Below are 23675 nucleotides of genomic sequence, written 5' to 3'. Positions count from 1 at the left end.
AGTTTGATTTGCGATGTGAACTCTGCTGAAGATTGTCTGAGGTAACGAAGCACATTCCTATCTCTGTATCCAACATCTAAACAGAGTGAGGTGTCTTCTTTGTATTATAGTTAAACAAGTCAAACTTGCTCAGAATATTCTCAGCTAGTACTGAACTGCGAGTGTTGTGTCTGAGTTATATTATCTGACAAAATAAAAGCTGCAGTTCTTTCAGTGCCAACAAGAGTTTTGTTCACTAAAAGCTGAGTTTATAGACTGATGGGAGTTTGAAATCTCACATCTGAACATCCTGATGACCATCCTCAGAGACAAGTGGAAGCAGAGTACAAACTAGATGAGCCCTCAGTAGAGGGCAGAACCACGCCCTCTGCTGGCGAAAACCCTGTCCTCCCTATACAACTGATGCAATATGTATCAATTTTGATCATCGTACGTATCTCCCTCCCTACTTGATCTGCTGACCTGTAACTCCACAACTGAGCAGGGGACCTCAGACTGATCTTCAGTGCCAAGTTTGATTATCCTGACTTCAGCGGTTGCAGAGATATCGGACAGGACATAGCCACATACATACATACATACATACATACCCAGCCAGATACCGCACCGAATGCAATAACCCCGCCGACGTACCCGTCGGGCGTGGTTAATTAGAGTACAAGTTAAAATAACATCACTGCTGATGAAATAATGACAGAACAGAAACCTTAAAGGTTATTCAAAGCTAAATGTCCCATCTAATGTGCTAATAATGTCAGTGATAGAAGACAAAACCTACAACTTTCCTTTTAAAACTTGGTCTAATCCTTAAATTCTGGCTGCTTGAGGTTCACAGGGCTTACAAATACATTTTGGAAACTCATTAAGAAGGAATGTTGTAATGTCCATCATGACTAGGAGGAATCATTACAGTAAGCCAAACCATCTTCGTCACGTTTATGAAGCTGTTCTTTAAACGCTCAGCCACACAGACACCTTGCTTTAATGGTGATGTAGACCAAAGACAGCCGTTTCATTTGTTGTTCTCTTATCAGAAATCCAAAGAAGTCTAACCTCCACTGGAGCCTGGTTCAGGGTAGGTCAGAAGGTGTCTCTATTGTCCTCTTACAGATCTTTTTTTGTGTGTGTATTTCAGGTATCCGCTACAGCACAGATGTGACAGTAGATGAGGTGAAAGCTCTTGCCTCGCTGATGACGTACAAATGTGCCGTCGTCGGTGAGTACATGCACGACTCTAACCCGAACCCCGAAGCCACAACTGGACTGAAATGTCCTGCGAAGTTGCTGTTGCTGCTCTTGTGCTAAAATAAAGTGAATTTGTTCCAGATGTGCCATTTGGTGGAGCCAAAGCTGGAGTGAAGATCAACCCGAGGAAATACTCAGTAAGTCATTTCAGACTCCACACTAAATTGTGGGAGGTTGGGATGAGTTAAAAATGAAGAACAACAGGGAAAACCTCTGGTGACACATGACAGAAAGGAACTCTTTGCCTATTGATTTTATGAGAAATGTGTACAGAAGAAAGAGAAACAGATCAGAAAGTTTCAAAAAGATTCCTACACACTGTCTTAACTTGCAAAAATACATTCATTCGTGATGTTTTAGCGGTGGCCAAACTACATTCTTCAGTGCAGTTTCACAGAATTGTCACATATAAATGTACTTTGCAAATTTGACAGTGTGGATAAGCCTGTTTTACAATTTTTAAAGTAGAAGATCAACATAAACAAGAAAACATAACCCGACTGAGGCTCATTGTGAAATTCAAAATATGAATAAATTATGTCAAAAAGTAACGAGAAATGCGTGTGAAGATGAATTCTGTTAAATGTGTGCATTATGATAAAATGCAATTGTTTTCCTAGCATTGGGTTTAAAATATTTTCAGCTCCCAAAGCAGCAAATGATGTGAAGATATTACAGCTTTTATTAGCTCCCGTCTTTGGGATTATTCTGGATTAAATGTGTAAAATATGAGGAAAAAGACCAGAAATGGATTGACACTGCAGAGGCGATGGAGCACTAAAACTAGATTTATACTCCTGTTTTGAACCTACACACGTGGACAAAATTGTTGGTACCCCTCAGTTAAAGAAGGAAAAACCTACAATTCTCACTGAAATCACTTGAAACTCACAAAAGTAACAATAAATAAAAATTTATTGAAAATTTAATAATCAAAATCAGCCATCACTTTTGAATTGTTGATTAACATAATTATTTAAAAAAACAAACTAATGAAATAGGGCTGGACAAAAATGATGGTACCCATAACTTAATATTTTGTTGCACAACCTTTTGAGGCAATCACTGCAATTAAACGATTTCTGTATTTGTCAATGAGCGTTCTGCAGCTGTCAACAGGTATTTTGGCCCACTCCTCATGAGCAAACAGCTCCAGTTGTCTCAGGTTTGATGGGTGTCTTCTCCAAATGGCATGTTTCAGCTCCTTCCACATATGTTCAATGGGATTCAGATCTGGGCTCATAGAAGGCCACTTTAGAATAGTCCAACGCTTTTCTCTCAGCCATTCTTGGGTGTTTTTGGTTGTGTGTTTTGGATCGTTGTCCTGTTGGAAGACCCATGACCTGCGACTGAGACCAAGCTTTCGGACACCAGGCAGCACATTTCTCTCCAGAATGCCTTGATAGTCTTCAGATTTCATCGTACCTTGCACACTTTCAAGACACCCTGTGCCAGATGCAGCAAAGCAGCCCCAAAACATTACTGAGCCTCCTCCATGTTTCACCGTAGGGACAGTGTTCTTTTCTTCGTATGCTTGGTTTTTGAGTCTATGAACATAGAGTTGATGTGCCTTACCAAAAAGCTCCAGTTTGGTCTCGTCTGTCCAAAGGACATTCTCCCAGAAGCTTTGTGGCTTGTCAACATGCATTTTTGCAAATTCCAGTCTCGCTTTTTTATGAGTTTTTTTCAGCAGTGGTGTCCTTCTTGGTCGTCTCCCATGAAGTCCACTTTGGCTCAAACAACGACGAATGGTGCGATCTGACACTGATGTACCTTGGCCTTGGAGTTCACCTTTAATTTCTTTGGAGGTTGCTCTGGGCTCTTTGGATACAATTCCAACGATCCGTCTCTTCAATTTGTCATCAATTTTCCTCTTGCGGCCACATCCAGGGAGGTTGGCTACTGTCCCGTGGGTCTTGAACTTCTGAATAATATGAGCCACTGTTGTCACAGGAACTTCAAGCTGTTTAGAGATGGTCTTATAGCCTTTACCTTTAAGATGTTTGTCTATAATTTTTTTTCGGATGTCCTGGGACAATTCTCTCCTTCGCTTTCTGTTGTCCATGTTCAGTGTGGTACACACCTTTTCACCAAACAGCAGGGTGACTACTTGTCTCCCTTTAAATAGGCAGACTGACTGATTATGAGTTTGGAAACACCTGTGATGTCAATTAAATGACACACCTGAGTTAATCATGTCACTCTGGTCAAATAGTTTTCAATCTTTTATAGAGGTACCATCATTTTTGTCCAGGCCTGTTTCATTAGTTTGTTTTTTTAAATAATTATGTTAATCAACAATTCAAAAGTAATGGCTGTTTTTGATTATTTAATTTTCAATAAATTTGTATTTATTGTTACTTTTGTGAGTTTCAAGTGATTTCAGTGAGAATTGTGGGTTTTTCCTTCTTTAACTGAGGGGTACCAACAATTTTGTCCACGTGTGTATGTTAACACTCTATTTATCGTGTGGTTTGAATGGCGCAGAGACAAATTTCTTTGTGTGCTTCAAGTTACAACGACTGCAACAGAATGAATCATGCTGAAGTTGGAATAAAACTGCAGTACATGTTTTGTAAATGCAGAGAAAAACAGAGGCATCAGAACTAAGTCACAAGGCTGTGAAAGCAAGAAAACGGCTCACATTTGTACTTACACTTTACTAGATATTTTATTTACATCATGAGCAACACAGATAGCATTAGCTACCTCTAATATTTTACGTTTGTTTCACAGAAGAACTTTCTTTGTGCAAAGCCACATGCAGTGTTTACGTGGCAAACCAACAGGCGTTGTAGTCGGACAGAATACTGACCTGCAGTTACACATCAGGGAAGCTGCACATCAGGCTATAGTAAATTCAATACAGGAGTATGAATCAATCCTTACACGGAAGAAGATTTTAGCTTTTTATCAGTTTCGATTTTTACAAGATATAGATCCTGGATGAAATGATCCTCTGAGTAAAGAGAAGAGGAGCAGCAGCAGATTTAAACCTCTCGTGTTCACATCCGTGAGTCTTTGCATTTATACCTTATTTATATATACTATACTATATATATACTTATATTTTTATGATCTACACTGCCATTTGGGTTCAACCAGGCAATTTCATGTTTTCCATGAAAACACACTTTTATTCATGTGCTAACATAACTGCACAAAGGCTTTCTAATCATCAATTAGCCTTGCAACACAATTAGCTAACACAATGTATCATCAGAACACAGGAGTGATGTTTGCTGGAAATGTTCCTCTGTGCCCCTATGTAGACATTCCATTAAAAAATTTGTCGTTTCCAGCTAGAATAGTCATTTACCACATTAACAGTGTCTAGACTGTATTTCTGATTAATTTTAATGTTATCTTCATTTAAAAAATGCTTTTCTTTCAAAAATAAAGACATTTCTAAGTGATCACCAAACTTTTGACTGCTTAAACTTCTTAAACTTTGAATTGGACTAGCAGTTTCACATAATATCTGATTCTGATGTAAGATAAGATAACCCTTTATTAGTACCACAATGGAGAAATTAGTATTATTACAGCAGCAAAGACAGTGCAAACATATAAGGAATGTAGTATAAAGGGGAAAAAATTCACCAAAACATGCAAAAGTACTAGTAATCTATTGTTAACTGCTATACTATAATTATTATACATGTCAGTGATATTGCACAGATTTTCTGATGAATAGAAACACTGATGGAATATTATTATTATTATTATTATCATTATTATTATTATTATTACACAGATAAGATGGGTAAATAGAAAACTAATGAGACAGCATATATTGTTGTGTATGTAATAGAATAAATGTTGCATAGGGTTTTGAAGAGGAAAATGTTCATTATTTGCAGAATGTATTGATATTGTACCAACAATTAGACCTGATGTTAGTGTGGAGATTAGTTTTGCAGGGCTTTTTTCCCTCGAAATTGGACTGTAATCATAATTACGCTTCAACTAATCAATTGGCAACGGGAAAAAATGCTGCACTTTATCTGTAGATTAATTAAATGTACACTGAGTGCACGCTTCCTGTTAGCTTTATTAGCCTCAATGAATTCTAAACCATCATAATGCGCTCCAAATATTAACTTTTCAAGTAATTTCAAGGTTATTTTATACTGAAATGATACCACACTCAGGGCAGACCAGCGTGCACCTCAACACTGCAGCCTTCAAACTAACGCTGCTGCTACGAACAGTCGCTTTTGTCACTTTTGCTTAAATTAACAGGCCAAAGTTGAGCTGGGCGACCTTTCATTTTGTGGGACTCAAGTTTATCTTTTGTACAATGACTCAATAATACAGTAACACAAACATCTTTAGTATTTTATGGTTACATCTGTTTACTGTCCAATACAAAATACATTCAATAAACAGTGCAGCATGAAAGCCAGCAGTGCAGTTGTAGCTTTAGAGCCGCTTTTCTCTCTGTCTGTCAACATCGAGGAAGCAACCGTATTGTTTGAATAACCTTTTTCGACACACAGTCGATTGACCAGAGAAGTGGCAGGTTATGGCTGCAGGTACAGTGGGTAAGGAACGTATTCAGACCCCTTGAAGTTTTTCACTCTCTGTGTCATTGCAGCCAGTTGACAAAATCAAAAAAAAAAAATTCATTTTATTTCTCGTTAATGTACACTCAGCACCCCACCTTGACAGGAAAAAAACAGAAATGTAGAAATTTTTGCAAATTTATTAAAAAAGAAAAACTGAAATATCACATGGTCATAAGTATTCAGACCCTGTGCTCAGTATTGAGTAGAAGCATCCTTTTCAGCTAGTACAGCCATGAGTCTTCTTGGGAATGACGCAACAAGTTTTTCACACCTGGATTTGGGGATCCTCTGCCATTCTTCCTTGCAGATCCTCTCCAGTTCTGTCAGGTTGGATGGTGAATGTTGGTGGACAGCCATTTTGAGGTCTCTCCAGAGATGCTCAATTGGGTTTAGGTCAGGGCTTTGGCTGGGCCAGTCAAGAACGGTCACAGAGTTGTTCTGAAGCCACTCCTTTGTTATTTTAGCTGTGTGCTTAGGGTCATTGTCCTGTTGAAAGGTGAACCTTCGGCCCAGTCTTAGGTTCTGAGCACTCTGGAAGAGGTTTTTCTCCAGGATATCTCTGTACTTGGCCGCATTCATCCTTCCTTCAATTGCAACCAGTCGTCCTGTCCCTGAAGCTGAAAAACACCCCCACAACATGATGCGCCCGCCCACCACCATGTTTCACTATAGGGATTGTATTGGGCAGGTGATGAGCAGTGCCTGGTTTTCTCCATACATACCACTTAGAATTAATACCAAAAAGTTCAATCTTGGTCTCATCAGACTAGAGAATCTTATTTCTCATAGTCTGGGAGTCCTTCATGTGTTTTTTGGCAAACTCTACGTTGACTTTCATGTGTCTTGCGCTGAGGAGAGGCTTCCGTCGGGCCACTCTGCCATAAAGCCCCGACTGGTGGAGGGCTGCAGTGATAGTTGACTTTGTGGAACTTTCTCCTGTCTCCCGACTGCATTTCTGGAGCTCAGCCACAGTGATCTTTGGGTTCTTCTTTACCTCTCTCACCAAGGCTCTTCTCCCACGATTGCTCAGTTTGGCAGGACGGCCAGGTCTAGGAAGAGTTGTGGTCGTCCCAAACTTCTTCCATTTGAGGATTATGGAGGCCACTGTGCTCTGAGGAACCTTGAGTGCTGCAGAAATTCTTTTGTAACCTTGGCCAGATCTGTGCCTTGCCACAATTCTGTCTCTGAGCTCCTTGGGCAGTTCCTTCCACCTCATGATTCTCATTTGCTCTGACATGCACTGTGAGGTGTAAGGTCTTATATAGACAGGTGTGTGTGTTTCCTAATCAAGTCCAATCAGTTTAAAGACAGCTGGACTCCAATAAAGAAGCAGAACCATCTCGAGGAGGATCCGAAGAAATGGACAGCATGTGAGTTAAATATGAATGTCACTGCAAAGGGTCTGAATACTTATGACCATGTGATATTTCATTTTTTATTTTTTAATAAATTTGCAAACATTTCTACATTTCTGTTGTTGTTTTTTTTGTCAAGATTGGGTGCTTTGTGTACATCAATGAGAAATAAAATGAACTTTTTTGATTTTGGCAAATGGCTGCAATGACACAGAGAGTGAAAAATTTCAAGGGGTCTGAACACTTTCCGTACCCACTGTATTAAACCGTGTAGTGTGAGTTGACAAAGAGCGTCTGCAGCTTTAACAGATACCCGACTAGCATGCTAAAGCTAATAGACAGCAGCTGGACAGTGACACAGACACTGAATAAGAGGAATAATGGCTGCTTCTGCTCAGTGATTCAGCACTGAGAGGAACCGCTGAGCCATCAGCTGGCAGAAAGACGCTGGGATTCACTCTCCCTCTCTGCAACATGATGAGTCAATAGCTTTCTCTCTCTCTGGGCCTAAATATTTGCTTGACCTTCGCTCTTTTCTATTTTCTCTGCTGGAAAACAAATCAGTCATGTGACACGTGCAGCTCTGACGGGCCCGCTGACTTCTGACCTTTCAACACGGAGGAATTCCAGGAATTAGATTCAGGTGGCGTCACATCAGGTTGAATTTGGGGACCTGAGATGATGATAAAAGAAAATGTGGTAGCAAAAACAGAAAAATAAGAAATAAGGAAGAAATGTAAACAAGTACATCTGATATTGTACAATTTTGTTTGAATGTGGAAAATAACAATAATGCACTGGGTTATTTTATACATTTCATACATTCTTCCATGTTCACAAAATATTAAAATTCAAAAAGTAGTGATATTTATTCTTCTAAATGTAGAAAAATATTCTGAAAAACATCTAAACTGACAGCAGGATTGTTGCTGTTAATGCAGAGGATTCATTAACTCATAACTAACAATTATTCTGAGTATCAATTAATCTGCTTAGTGCTCGCTTTACTTGTAAAATGTAGGAAAATGTCCAAGTGTTTATTATTTCTTTGTGTGTTTCCAGGACAACGAGCTTGAGAAAATCACCAGGAGGTTCACCATCGAGCTCGCCAAGAAAGGCTTCATTGGTAAGTCAGTCAATAAATAGCCAAATACAGCACAGCAGACGCATTTTATACACCTGATGCTAGGCTTGCGCTAGCGGATCGCCACAGCGCCATTGGCGCATCGTTTTGCTGGATGGCGCAGTCATTCTGAACCGTGTGAGCCACAGTGGCGCACCATTTTTTTGTAAAAAGTAGAGATGGGCGGATCGATCCCAAATATTGATATCAATCCCAGCGTGGGTATTGATATCCAATGATACCAGTGCTGCGATATCATACTTTAGTTTCAGTTTCCGTCGAGTATGTTTGAACTGATGCGGCTTCAATGAACAGGCGATCTGCCTGTCAGAGGTACTCCATCTGAGGAGCAGCTGCTAATCCTCCTCTTGTGATTGGATGTTGACTGTCACGTGACTCGGCGGCGCCAGACAGACAAACAAGCAAGCAGGCTCAGCTACATCATAAATCATAGTGGGGGAAAGTATAACTTTAATTTCTAACGTGGCTCTGTCAGTCTGTTCCTGTCTAATGTGTAGAATGAGCTGTTTAGCTGTTGTACGTTCCTCAACCAACACTGAGGAAAGAGGAGGCAGAGAGGGAGACAGACTGAGACACAGCTGATGATCATGTTACAGTCCGGTGGAGCTGAACCCAGAGTGAGAGCTACGCAGAGCATGTGGCAGACAGGTCGAAATTAAACAGTTTTTTTTCACAGAATGAATACCAAGTTACTATAATGGCAACACTGGCCAGAAACTCACAACCGGAGAGGGAGGGGGAGACAGGCTCCCGGAGGGGCGGCAGTAGAGGGGGGAACGCGGCGGCGCTCACGGCGATCCGCGGAGCGCGGCCACGTCCTGCAACTCATCTCATTCATACATCACCTGCAGCGGCCGTGACGGATCAGACTGCAGACAGGAAGATACTAAACCAGAGACAATTACAAAGACTAATACTGTAAAAAAAAAAATAAAAAAAAAATCATTCATCACAATCATGATTTTTAGCTCCTAACCACTATAAGAGAACAACTGACCGCGGCCTTTAAAGGCATTAGAGGAGATTTAATTTCCTACGACTTTGAACGTAGCATGCGCATGCGCACATACAACCTCTCCCTCACCCCCCTCTAACCTCCCCCCTCTTAACATTTACAAAGAAACGCCCCCCTCCAGAAACTTGCGTAGCACTCGTGAAGTTGTCTTTTACGGCTGGGTCCCCCTGGATCTTTATCTGCCATTATGTAAAAAAAGATGAGCTAAACAAGTCGCCAGCTAACTACGAAGCTATACCAAAGCAACACATACAGAAAACACGTAAGTCCAAGGCATACGTAATCTACGTAACTAGGCCTGAGCCGGAAAATTTTTGATTGACGGGAAAGAGAGCAAACCAAACGCCTCAGTCCGAGTGCGTTGATTGGCTGATGTTTTTCAGGTCCTGCCATGTCCACAGTTATTTTTTTTAATTTTTATTTTTTTTAGAAACCATACATACAAGCCCACTAAAGGTCAGTATATTTATTTTATGTGAATCAGACAAATTAAACAAAAAAAACATCCTCCATAATGCCTTTAAAATGTAAAAATGCGCTCCCCTTTTAAAAGACGTAGCGCACTTACGTGTGCTGTTTTCTCCGCTCACAGAAACCAACATATGGACAAAATCAATCGCTTTCATATTGGACTAATCTGAAATGAGGACACTTTATCTGACTCTTTTAAATAAGTAAATGTAGTAAATTTTGCTGTCACAGTGGTCTGATCACTCAGCCACTGAGCAGCATGTACCATAGTCTGCGCTGTGAGGCATTCAGGGAACATCGGTAAATGTGTCTCGTTAAGCAACCAGGTGGGACCAGATGGGTGCCATGAATTTACAATGTGTATGTGTGTTAGTCTTGAGTATCGGCGACACTGGCCCTGTATTTACTTGGTGTCTTGCAGTATCGCACACCACTAGTTTTTAGTGTTATTAGGCAACGGTCCTATTTTCTGTTTACATTTTTCTTGCATTTTGTGCACTTTGGTGAAATTATCATAGTTTATTTACTTTGGTTGCACTTTGTTATGTATTACACTTGAAAACAAAATCTGTTCAGTTGTGACATGTACGACTGCAAAATTTATTTGAAAGCAGTGCATCAAAGTTTTATTTGCATAAATTATTGTTTTTTTTAACAGTACAACATACCTCTGAAATATTAGAAAAGTATCGAAATCGATATCGAACTTTTTGACCAAAAAGTATCGTGTTTTTACTGTGTGTGCACTGTGTTTGTACTGTGTTTTTTTATCCTCTGTAAAATCACCTTGGGTGTTCTGAAAGGTGTTGCCAAATAAAATGTATTTTTATTATTAAATAAAATAGTTAAAATAGAACTGTTTAATTGAGCATTTTTTTGCCTCAAAATGCACCAGAATGCAGGAAAATGACTCAATTTTTTCCGCTATCACTGACACAGAAATTTGTGGCTCATTGTTATTCTTACGAGTGAGCCACAGTGGCTCTTCATTTCAAATTCCTAGTGCAAGCATAGTGAGGGGGGTTTCTTAGGGTCAAACTGGTGTTAAATTCAATTCTACATGGCTTTACAGTTGTAGCATACCCCCTTGATTGAAGGATGACACTTACTGATGAGTTTTTTGGATTTATTGGGAGTAAACCCTCAAACTTCACTGTAAGAGAAGATAGACAAAGCAACGTGTAAGCTAAATGCTACTCTTACAACCATTAATAACTCTGATGAACCGAACCTTAGCTTTAGCGATAAAACTCAACAAATGTACACATTCAGTTTTATGTAACATTTCAAATTGTGCCTCTTTCAAAGGGGCTGCTAAGGGTGAGATGCATATTTATGCGCCGATTTCTCTGTCCTTTCCTGCTCCGTCTTTATATTGTCCGTAAACTAATTCGCGCTCAGTTACGACAGGAATCAATCTTTCCAAAATAAAAACATCAACCAGAAAATGCATTAACACATTGTAAATAAAGGTAAAACTCCAAAATATTAACAGCAGTGTGCTTGGTTATTTACAACAATTTCTTAAATGTAACTTGGTTCAGCTGCAAAAGCTTGCTTTATGTCAGATTCACACAAAATCCGAATTTTTTCTCTCTTGACGTCCTTATTTATCATCACAGAGCTTCTGCAGACCTTGCAAAGTCATCAGCTGTATTCATTTTCATCCACCTTTTTTATGAAGTAAATATATTTCACATTCTGTCGTATATGACATAAAAAATGAGTGCATGTTATATTTCAGCAGCTAAAACTCACAACTGAGAGTGAAACTATTCATTGATTATCACAAGTCGCTAGTTTCATTTTTATGGAGTGATCAGTCAATCACTGCAGCTTTGAAAATAATAATGAATTATTTAGAAATTTCTGCTGCCTTTGTGTTTAAGTCACCATAATTCTGTTTGAGGATGAACTGCTCTTAAATTAAAAACTACGAGGCTTTAAAAAGTCTTAGAATTTAGTTAAATTCAAATCAGATTCACACAAAATCTAAATTTTACTCTGAGCTGAAGGGAAAAAACTCTAATTCAAGGAGAATACAGGTGAGATTTGAACTTCAATTAGAGAAACATGAGCCCAGATTCTATTTGCAGGCCTTTATTTATCTTAGTTTATTTATTCATTAATATCTTTTATTTTCTGATGACGTAATGTTTGTTTGGTCTTGCAGGGCCCGGCATCGATGTTCCTGCTCCAGACATGAGCACCGGTGAGCGGGAGATGTCCTGGATCGCCGACACCTTCGCCACCACCATGGGACACTATGTTAGTCCTAAACAAACAAAAAACTGATTTTAGAAGTGAAAACATATCAGAAAGTTGTTGAATATAGTTGCAAAAATATCACATGCGTGGATTTGTGTCGTGAATAGAAAAATAGGGCACCAGCTTTCATGAGGATAAACTGAGCTCTTGTTGCCTGCTTTTTGTTCACCAGTATGGTTTTATCCTCCAAATTCAGCCAAAGCACAGTCTTCAGTTGTAAGAAATTTCTCCTCTGGGTCTTTCTGTCCTCCATCTTTAGGACATCAATGCCAACGCCTGCGTCACTGGGAAGCCCATCAGCCAGGGAGGAATCCACGGTCGCATCTCTGCCACTGGTCGAGGAGTTTTCCACGGCATCGAAAACTTCATCAACGAGGCGGCCTACATGAGCCAGCTGGGGATGTGTCCCGGCTTCCAGGACAAGACCTTTGTCATCCAGGTACAATCCGTTCTCTTCATCACCTGCAGGAGGGATTCAGAAAATTAGATTTGAAAGTGTTTTGAAGCTTTTCCTTTTTCCACTTTTTCAAATCTGTACAAGTGTCTTCAGTAGTTTTTCTCTGTAGAGAAAAAAAATGGTCTGAGCACGTAGCAGTTACAGAAAATGAAGAAAAAATGTGTTGAAACAGTTCAAACCCCTTCTCCTCCTCCTCTTCCTCCTCCTCGTCCTCGTTCATTTTTCCTCCCAATCACTCTTTCCATCCCTCTGCAGAGTCTTCAGCAGTGACTCATCTGAAACCACATATTTTCTCCAGTTGCAACAGCTGGATTACAGTCTGGGTGACCCACAACACAGAGACTTTTAGCTTATTGATTTCTAAAGTGCAGAGTCCTCATCAAGGGCTTTGAGGATTACTGGACAGTTTACAGTGAAGCAGCCAGAAATAGTGAAATCCTGGACAATACTGAATCCTCGGAGTTTGCCGTACACAAGTTATTAACCCTCTAAGCTTAAAATTCTGTCGTCAAGTTTTAAAAGCCTCTTATCTTTTAATAAATTGCCAAAATGACACCATTTATTAAAATCAGAAACTGTAAAAATAAAGAGAATTACCAGATTGTCTTTTCTGATGCCACTTGAACTACTCATCTGTGAGGTGCTGTGCACTTGGGAAACCTAACATAGTCTAAGCTTAAAAATAAACAAAATTGGTTTATTCTGCATCTACCATTTAAAAAATTAGCCAAAAATAAATGATTTGCTCTAAGTAAATTCTGCACATTTTTTTTAATCTGCATTTATCAGTGCAACTGTGAAACCATCAGTGGCTCATCTGCAACCAACAGTCACATGACAAAAAAAAAAAGATCAGGTTTTGAACACAAGTATGGCAGCCAGTTCTAAATGTACATAGTTAAATATCTATTGTATATAGAGTCCTGCACCAAAATGACACCATTTATCAAAACTAGAAACTGTTGTTCGATCTACTCTCAGATGTAAGTCGCTTTGGATAAAAGCGTCTGCTAAATTAAATTGTAAATGTAATTCTAACTGTAAAAACAGAGAGAAGGTCCTTGAGCTAATCATGTGTGACATGGCAATCAGTCAGACAAAGTAAGATGTTATCATTTAAAAAATGATCAAAGTGCCACCATTTATCAGCCAGAAACTGTAAAAAACAGAGGGAACTGTGGAATTATAACTTTGCAAAAGTCCTTGAAATAAATTTGGTCGAGAAGCTTAACAACATCTACGCTTGAACTTATGATATTTCATCAAAATCGCTTTATATGTCTGATTTAAAAATCATACAAAAAAGAAAACACTTGCAGATCTTGGAATCTATATAAAAGTGTAAATAATAAAATACCTATTGTATGCAGAGCCACCATTTTTTCCGGTGCTGGTAACACTTGGGACATGCTGATTATGTTTTTTTCCAATTTTTGTTAAAAGAAACTAAAATATTCAACTTCTTTTTATTTTAAGGAATTATTGCACTATTAACAGAACAACAGCATCACAAAAACAATTTTGAAATTTATTTTGAACATTTTTTGTTCTTTTTTTTGTTCATTTATCAATTCTCTATACTTCTACTAGTGGTTGTGCTATGTCAATAGCATTATATTGCCATGAAAAATGAACCTAAAGTCACTCAAAGCAACTATGTCGCTATATATACATACAGAACTTTAAACCTTAATAAAATGTAACTTTAAATTTTCTGTAAAGTTGTCATGAATGGGGAAATTAGCTATAGAGACCAAAACAATTTTTGTACCAGAGTGTAAACATGGTTATGTTTGCTGTTAAGTTCATAATTTTAAAATGGAGGTCTATGAGAGATTGACTTGCTTTCTGAGCCTCAAGTGGACATTTGAAGAACTGCAGTTTTAGGCACTTTAGTGTTAGCTTAATTTCTCAGCTCCAGAGGTTTCTGCTTGGTAACAACAAACAAACCAACACGAGGGTTAATGTGCCTTCTGCTGTGTCTGCAGGGCTTTGGTAATGTCGGTCTTCACTCCATGCGCTACCTTCATCGTTTCGGAGCAAAGTGTGTTGGAGTTGGAGAGATGGACGGCAACATCTGGAACCCCAATGGCATCGACCCGAAAGAGCTGGAGGACTACAAACTGGTCTGTACTGTTATAGATTAACAATCAATCAATCAATCAATCAAACTAACCCAACTTTAAACCTTTTATTATTTTTTGTCTCTAGGCTAATGGGACCATCGTGGGTTTCCCGAACTCGACATTGTACGAGGGAAGCATCCTGGAGGCCGACTGCGATATCCTTATCCCTGCCGCCAGCGAGAAACAGCTGACGAAGAGCAATGCACACAAGATCAAGGCCAAGGTATCAATCAAACCATCGATTATCAGTTATTTACAAGTCTTTAATGTGTGATTTCTGGTTGATTTGCATGAGCATGACTGTTTAGAAATTAGAAAACTGTGTTTACCTCCAGATCATCGCAGAAGGAGCCAATGGTCCGACCACACCTGAGGCTGATCGCATCTTCCTGGAGAGGAACATCATGGTGATCCCGGTCAGTGAACGCACCACAGAGAGAAAATCTGTCAAACACCAACAAGACTTCTGGATTGGTCTGATTTAGTCACTGAGCTGTTGTACATCTCTCCTACTTATTCTCCTCCTCATTTTCTTGCTTCCTCTTCTCTCTCGTTTCCTTGTTTTCTCTCGTTTTTTCCTCATTCTTCACACTTCTTTGTTTCGTGCTTTCATCTCCTCTTTCTTCTGCTTGTTACTTCTTTTCTCTCCTTGTTTCCTCCTCTCATCTCCTTGTTTCCTCCTCTCTTATCCCCTTGTTTTCTCATCTCATCTCCTTGTTTCCTCCTCTTCCATCTCCTTGTTTCCTCCTCTCTCCTTGTTTCCTCCTCTTCTCTCCTTGTTTCCTCCTCCTTCATCTCCTTGTTTCTTCCACTCTTCTCCTTGTTTCCTCCTCTCATCTTCTTGTTTCCTCCGCTCCATTCTCCTCTCCTCTTCTTGTTTCCTCATCTCTTTGTTCCTCCTCTCATCTTCTTGTTTTTCCTCTCCTTTCTCCTCTTCTCCTCTCCTTATTTCCTCCTCTTCACATCTCCTCGTTTCCCCCTCTCCTTTCTCCTCCTCTCATCTCCTTGTTTCCTCCTCTCATCACCTTGTTTTCTCAACTCGTCTCCTTGTTTCCTCCTCTCATCTCCTCTTTCTTCTGCTTCTTTCCTTTCCTGTCCTGTCCTTTGTCTTGCTCTTTCTCTTCTTTTTTCCTTGTTTCCTCCTCTCCTCTTCCATCTCCTTTTTACCTTTCTTAATGTGTTTGTTTCCTTCTCACCTCTTCTTGTTTCCCCTCCACTTTCTTTCCTTTCTCCTCTTCTTGTTTCCTCCTCATATCTCCTATTTCCTCCTTGTTTCTGCTTCCTTGTTTTGTTCCACTTCCATATCCCCTCCTTCTCCCTTCTCTTTCTCACCTCATTGTGTCTTGTCATACCTCATCTCCTTCTCTCTGGCCTTGTCTCCTCATTTTCTTCCCTTCCTTCCCTCTCCTCCTCTTCTCCTCCCCTTCTCAGGACATGTACCTGAACGCTGGCGGTGTGACAGTTTCCTACTTTGAGTGGTTGAAGAATCTGAATCACGTCAGTTATGGTCGACTCACCTTCAAGTACGAGCGAGACTCAAACTACCACCTGCTGAGTGAGTCACACCTGTCAGACGCCGCACACGCGCTGTGTGTTCAACAATTGTTTGTTTATTCATTTTTGTTGATCTCCGCCTCGCTGCTCTCTGCAGTGTCGGTCCAGGAGAGTTTAGAGAGGAAGTTTGGGAAACATGGAGGTGCCATTCCTGTTGTCCCCACATCTGAGTTCCAGGCTCGCATTGCTGTAAGTACATGCTGATACTCACAGTACTGCATGCTGTAGTGCAGTACTACACCTTGTAGTAAACATGTGCTGTGGTTGCAGGGAGCCTCTGAGAAGGACATCGTTCACTCTGGTCTGGCTTTCACCATGGAGCGCTCTGCACGGGTAACACACACTCAAAATACACATTAAACATACCAAATACACACTAAATATACACTACTCAAAAAAAATTAAAGGAACACTTTGAAAATACATCATATTTCAATATGGGGATAAAACAAACTGGATATTAGCATTGATATGGACTGGATAATGTGTTACGAATGAAAAGTGCCACATTGTTTGATGAGAATGAAAATTATCAACCCTCCACTAGCGTTTAACCGACTTGTAAAATACTAAACGTTTAATAAATGAGTAGGCGGTTAAACGATTAAACGACTAGTCGCGCACATCCCTAAAGAGGACCTGTGCAGAAGAGGACTGTGAAGGCATGGACAGATGAGGCTAGTGAGAGACTCAAGGGGGGGTGTGAACGGACAGGCAGTGTTGGTTTGGAGAAATGAACGTGTCATCCGGAGGTCGACCGCCCCCTACGTGTGCGTGTGAGGGGGAGGGGAGGAGGAGCAATTCTCTCCCTGGCTGCTCAGCCTGTTTACACGGAAGCCGATGCAGAGGCGCAAAGAACAAGGTGCATGATGCTTAATGCAGCGTTTAACCGTCTAGTGAAATACTAAACGTTTAATAAATGAGTAGGCGGTTAAACGACTAGTCGCGCACATCCCTAGTTCCAAAGGTGTTCTGTTGGATTCAGGTCAGGTGAGCATGGGGGCCAGCTAATGGTATCAGTTCCTTCATCCTCCAGAAACTGCATGAGTTCTCTTACCACATAAGACTGGGCATTGTCATGCACCAGAAGGAATCCAGGACCACTGCACCAATGTAGGGTCTGACAATGGGTCAAATGATTTCATCCTGATACCTAATGGCAGTCAGAGTGCCATTGTCCAGACTGTAGAGGTCTGTGTGTCCCTCCATGGATATGCCTCCCCACACCATCACTGACCCACCACCGAACCGGTCATGCTGAACAATGTCACAGGCAGCATAACGTTCTCCACGGCTTCTCCACACCCTTTCATGCCTGTCACATGCGCTCAGGGTGAACCTGCTCTCATCTGTGAAAAGCACAGGGCACCAGTGCTGGACTTGCCAATTCCTGTGTTCTATGGCAAATGCCAGCCGAGCTCCACGGTGCCAGTCAGTGAGCACAGTGGGTACTAGAGGACGCTGGGCCCTCAGACCACTCTCATTACATCTCTTTCTGATTGTTTGATCAGAGTAGTGCAGAGCAGTGGTCTGCTGGAGGTCATTTTGTAGAGCTTTTGCAGTGCTCATCCTGTTCCTCCTTGCACAAAGGAGCAGATACCTGTCCTGCTGATGGGTTGAGGACCTTCGACAGCCCTGCCAAGCTCTCCCAGACTAACTGCCTGTCTCCTGGAATCTCCTCCATGCACTTGAGACTGTGCTGGGAAACACAGCAAACCTTCTGGCAATGGCACGCATTGATGTGCCATCCTGGAGGAGTTGGACTGTCTGTGGAACCTCTGTAGGGTCCAGGTATCGCCTCATGCTACCAGAAGTGACACTTACCCTAGCCAAATGCAAAACTAGTGAAAAACAGTCGGAAAATATTGGGAAGAAAAAAATGTCAGTGGCCTTCACCTGTAAACTCATTACTGTTTTGGGGGTTGTCTCATTGTTACCCCTCTAGTGCATCTGTTGTTAATTTTATGAACACCAAAGCAGCTGAAACTGACTAAAAAGCCCCTCAGTTACTTACTTGACCAGATCAGTATCCCACATTTCACTGATTTGATGCAATATTTAGATTAAAAAGTGTTCCTTTAAATTTTTGAGCAGTGTACATTAAACACAACAAATAGTGTGTGAGTGTGTGTGTGTGTGTGTGTGTGTGTGTGTGTGTGTGTGTGTGTGTGTGTGTGTGTGTGTGTGTGTGTGTGTATATATATATATATAGAGAGAGAGATAGATAGATAGATAGATAGATAGATAGATATAATTTCTTTTTATTTCTTCTCCATCTTGGGTGCAGCAAATCATGCGAACGGCCAACAAGTACAATCTGGGTTTGGACCTGCGGACGGCCGCGTATGTCAATGCCATCGAGAAGGTGTTCAAGGTTTACAGCGAGGCCGGCCTCATCTTCACATAGACCCTCCTCCATCCACGTCTGTTACCTGTCTGTCTGATTATCTGTCACCTGTTTGACTGTTTGTTACCTGAATGTCTGTTACTAGTCTGACTGTTACCTTTCTATCTGTCTGTCTGTCTGTATCTTATCACCTCTGCAGGATTTCACTTTTCAATTGGTATCCGTTTACGTTCTGCAGTTCATCTCGTTGCGTTCATTCCTTCTCTTCATCACATCTGTGTACCTTCTTCTTCTTCTTCTGTGATTTAGAATACACCTGCGGTTCACAGCTTTAATGTCCCCTCGCTCGCCTGAATCGCTGCTCTGCTGCTTTGTGCACATATCAGGAGGAATTATCTAAAAAAATAGAAGCCTTAACTTCACAGAGGAACTTTTTACCGTTTGCCTGTGACACACTGAGCAACTAAAAGTAAATGGACACCATTTTAAAAAACTCAGAGCTGAAACTGTTTGTACCAAAGATTCCCAACCTGTAGAGTCACCAGATTATTCATTATAAGATAAAAAAACATACAAAATAATATTGTTCCCCCCCCATTTTTCCTCTTTTAGTTACCCTTTTCTTAATTAAATGGTACTTTTTTCAAGTCCTCAAATAAAACAAGAAAAGGGTAAATAAAATGGAAAAAAAGTTTTTTTTTTCCCTCTCCTTTATGTAACTTTAAAGTGTTTAAAGGGTTTTATTTCCAAGTCCTCTAGTAACACACTCTGGTTTATTTGCTAGTAGATTATACAGGGTGACACAAAAAAACCGGGAACTTTTTAACAATCATGAAATTATTATGAACATTTTTAACTAAAACTGCAATTAATTAACTATTATCAAAAAATAATCAGTGAAATCCATACAATGTGTAGAGTAGAGCAAGAATGAGCAGATATTACACCGAAGTGACTTAAAAAAAAAAAAGCAGATTTGCTATTAAACAGGGCTGCAGTTAACAATTTTTTTACGAGTTAAACTGCAGATTGCTAACCTTTTTTGCTCTTAATGCAATAAAAGAAATAATAAAAATGTTTACCCAAAGTGGCTAAAAAGCAGCCAAAAATCAAAAATGTTTGAATTTAACATTCACTTCTCACTTTAAAAAGTTGAATTCACAGAATTTTTTGCTGTTTATGCTTTTTAAAATATCCGATTTTTTGATTTACTTCACAGGGATGGTGCAAGTTAATAATCACAATCGAGGGAGATTATTATGATTTAAAATCTAAACAAACGAGTGTCAGTTTGTTGATAAGGTATCCACGTGCTTTTGGCCACTTGTTGTACACTTTGTCTCCAGTAGAGCTCATATAATTTATCTTCTTTTTATATAATACCGTGCAAATGTGCCTCAGGACTCTAGCTTTAGTATTTACTGCCTTTGGATGTGCAAAAGTAGTTTTATTAAAGGACTATTCTGTCTATTTTTTGTGTAATCTAAGAGCAATATCTGCAAAATCCCATTTACCCGTCGTTTCCAAAATCATCCGTCGGAGTGATTCCATTCTCTTCTGCAGAGCAACAATGAAACGTGGAGTCCCAAAACTTTAAAGCAGATTTGAGGCATCTTAACTTCTCCTGTCAAGACATATTAAGCTGCAAGTAATAGTTTAGTCTATGAAAACAACTACAAATGTTTTGTTTAGTGCATCTAAAAGCTCTCGAATATTCATTTTTACAACCAAATATGACGATAAAAGCAGCAGATTTTCTCCTCCAAAGATGCATAAATCTGGAAATGTTTGGAGTTTTTGCACAGTTTTTGCTTTGAAAATGACCAAAACAATGATATTTTTCCTTCGGTCGACTAATCAGTTGGAGCTAATCAGTTATAATTAATGTGTGAGCTGCTTGCTAACACATTGATACACACTCGCAGGATTACAGTGATTCACAAACAAAAATGTACTCCAATTGTAGCCTGTTGACTTGATTTTAAGCACTGAATGGATGGTTAAAATGAGTCCTTCACATGTTGTCAAATCTCTGTGAGTTTGCCTTAAACGTCTGATGCTGAACTTTGTCACTTTCCTTCTGAACATTCAGAAAGTTGTTGTAATCAGTAAGTAAACTATGCAAACACAAGTTGAGCTGCTTGAAGGCTTGGCTACCTGGTAAAGTGAAGCTTCATCTCTCTGGTGGAAAACGGGGGGATTTTGCTCGAAACATGCTGCATGAAAGGGGGGAAAACAAGTTTATTTTCTGTCTTTCAGACGATTTTTTTTACTGCTTTGATTTTGTCTGACAGAGTTTTTATGGCTTTTTTGTTAAAATCACAAATTAAAACAAAGAAAGAGACACTTGGACGAGTTTCTGTTGTCTGATTGAAGCTTTATTGAGTCTTTATGTTTCAGTGTCAGACGTGCTTTTATAGCAGCTTCTTCAATTCTACTTAAACTTGATTTAACCAAAGAAAAGCAGACATTCCAGCTGCTGACAGGAATCGGAATTCCAGGTTGGAAAATCAAAACTAAAACACGTTTTCGGTGTTACAGTGTGAACTTTGTGATCCAAAAATCCAGAAAAAACAAAACTTAATTACAAAAGGAAATAAATGTTAATGTTACTGTTCCTTTTAAATCTTGTTGTTTGACTTTTAATGATCATATTTATCCGTCAGGTTATTTTTCTGGTTTTAATTAGAATTTAATTTGCAGTAGTTACACTTCAGAAACCTTAGAATAATGGAACAAAATCATTTAATTATTTTTTCCATCTTTTGAGTTTTCTATCTATCTTTTTCCTTTTTTATTTTATTTATATATCTTATTATTTTTGTCTGATTTTAATGTTTTTTTAAGTTTATTCACTTTTTTACGTTTTTCTTTTCTTGGTGCTTTTTCAATTAAAAAAAAAAAAAAAAATTGTTATTCGTGTTTTTTCCCTTAAAGTATTCCCCCAGATTTTTTGTGTGTGTACATTTTCTCTGCATTCATCCTTTTTACCTCCGCCAGGAGGTTATGTAATCACCGGAGTTTGTCTGTGTGTGTGTGTGTGTGTGTGTGTGTGTGTGTGTGTGTGTGTGTCTGTGTGTGTGTGTGTGTGTGTCTGTGTGTCTGTGTGTCTGTTTGTCTGTTAACAGCATAACTCAAAAAGTCATGGACGGATGTTCACCAAATTTTTTACAGGATGTCCGGAAGAGCACAAGTAAGAATCGATTAGATTTTGGAGGTGATCCGAATCACCGTCTGGATCCAGGAATTTTTTGAAGGTCGAAGGACAATTGGCCTGGCGGCCAATTGAGACATCCTGTAAAAATTTGGTGAACATCCGTCCATGACTTTTTGAGTTATGCTGTTAACAAACAGACAGACAAACGGCATGGCGGAGGTATGCGCTCTCCGAGTGCCTTTCTAGTTTCAATATGTGTTTTTAATTTTAACTGTTTAAATAAAAACAAAACTTTTTTTTACCTTTATTCAGGTTTCTTTTATTTTACAATTTTTCAGTGTATTTTTGTTTTTTGGTGCTTTTTCAATTTTTTTAAATTATTAATTTTTATATCTTTTTTTCTTAAACTATTCCCCCTGATTTTTTGTATTTTATTTCTATGTTGTCTCCCTGTTTATCCATCTATCCATCTATCCATCTGTCCATCTACATCTACCTATCTACCTACCTACCTACCTACAGTGGGTACGGAAAGTATTCAGACCCCTTGAAATTTTTCACTCTCTGTGTCATTGTAGCCATTTACCAAAATCAAAAAAGTTCATTTTATTTCTCATTAATGTACACTCAGCACCCCATCTTGACAGAAAAAAACAGAAATGTAGAAATTTTTGCAAATTTATTAAAAAGGAAAAACTAAAAGAGGTGAATATATATATATATATATATATATATATACCGGGCTTTGCAAAAGTTCTGTTACACGGTTTCATGATCTTTAGCGACTCTGTGGACGGTCATCCGACTGATGTTCAGCACGAAGGAGAGCAGATATCTCAACTCTTTTGACTTCCATCTTGATACAACTTCACCGGAGGAAAAAAATTGTATTAATGACACCTGCCTATAAGGTAGAACTTTCAGTTTATTTAATGGAATTTTTCACTCCGACATGTAAACATCTCTAAAGATCATGAAACCGAGTGTAACAGAACTTTTGCAAAGCCCGGTATATATATATATATATATATATATATATATACACATAATAGAATAGAAAGCCTTTATTGTCATTGTATAATGGGTATACAATGAAATTGGGAGTGCTGCTCCATTTGGTGCTTAGAAAAATATATATATTACAATAAATAAATAAATAAAATAGAATAAAATACGATAAAAATACAATAAAATACAATGAGAAAGAACGGCAATTATGGAAAAAAAAACAAGAGCTTTAAATTGCACATATGTGTATATATTGTGTGTGTGTATATATATATATATATCAAAAAAATTAAAGGAACACTTTGAAAATACATCATATTTCTTCTTCTTTTCCTTTCGGCTTTTCCCTTCAGGGGTCTCCACAGCGAATCAATTGCCTCCATCTCACCCTGTCTGCTGCATCCTCTTCTCTCACACCAACTACCTTCATGTCCTCTTTAACCACATCGATAAACCTCCTCTTTGGCCTTCCTCTTGGCCTCCTGCCTGGCAGTGGGGAAACTCAGCATCCTTCTACCAATATATTCACTCTCTCCTCTGGACATGTCCGAACCATCTCAGTCTGGCCTCTCTGACTTTATCTTCAAAGCCTCTAACAGCCTCTAACAGCTGTCCCTCTGATATACTCATTCCTGATCCTATCCATCCTGGTCACTCCCAAAGAGAACCTCAGCATCTTCAGTTCTGCTACCTCCAGCTCTGCCTCTTGTCTTTTCCTCAGGGACACTGTCTCCAGACCAAACAACATGGCTGGTCTCACCACAGTTTCGTAAACCTTTCCTTTCATTTTAGCTGAAACTCTTCCAACACACATCACACCTGACACTTTTCTCTAGCCGTTCCAGCCTGCCTGTACACGCTTCTTCACCTCTTTTCCACACTCTCCATTGCTCTGTACTGTTGACCCGAAGTACTTAAAAACCTCCACCTTATTGATCTCTTCTCCCTGTAACCTCA

The 23675-nt window shown here is 39.4% G+C and overlaps 1 protein-coding gene across 1 annotated transcript in view; it reads left to right on the top strand.

Moving 5' to 3' along the window:
* LOC110971801 (glutamate dehydrogenase, mitochondrial) overlaps positions 1-20899 on the top strand; it is a 33051-nt gene extending 12152 nt beyond the window's left edge. The window contains exons 2-13 of the mRNA XM_051959643.1: positions 1136-1216; positions 1327-1382; positions 8234-8297; positions 11975-12069; positions 12329-12508; positions 14515-14652; positions 14738-14875; positions 14988-15068; positions 16084-16207; positions 16304-16395; positions 16477-16539; positions 18494-20899. Of these exons, the coding sequence (XP_051815603.1) occupies positions 1136-1216; positions 1327-1382; positions 8234-8297; positions 11975-12069; positions 12329-12508; positions 14515-14652; positions 14738-14875; positions 14988-15068; positions 16084-16207; positions 16304-16395; positions 16477-16539; positions 18494-18613 (1232 nt within the window). The 3' untranslated portion in view covers positions 18614-20899. The remainder of the gene's footprint in view (positions 1-1135; positions 1217-1326; positions 1383-8233; positions 8298-11974; positions 12070-12328; positions 12509-14514; positions 14653-14737; positions 14876-14987; positions 15069-16083; positions 16208-16303; positions 16396-16476; positions 16540-18493) is intronic.
* Positions 20900-23675: the final 2776 nt, after the last annotated feature.

Source organism: Acanthochromis polyacanthus, chromosome 15 (genome assembly GCF_021347895.1).
Source record: "Acanthochromis polyacanthus isolate Apoly-LR-REF ecotype Palm Island chromosome 15, KAUST_Apoly_ChrSc, whole genome shotgun sequence".
NCBI lineage: Eukaryota > Metazoa > Chordata > Actinopteri > Pomacentridae > Acanthochromis > Acanthochromis polyacanthus.
Note: the sequence above shows the minus strand (reverse complement) of the source record. Positions and strands in the feature narration are given on the sequence as shown.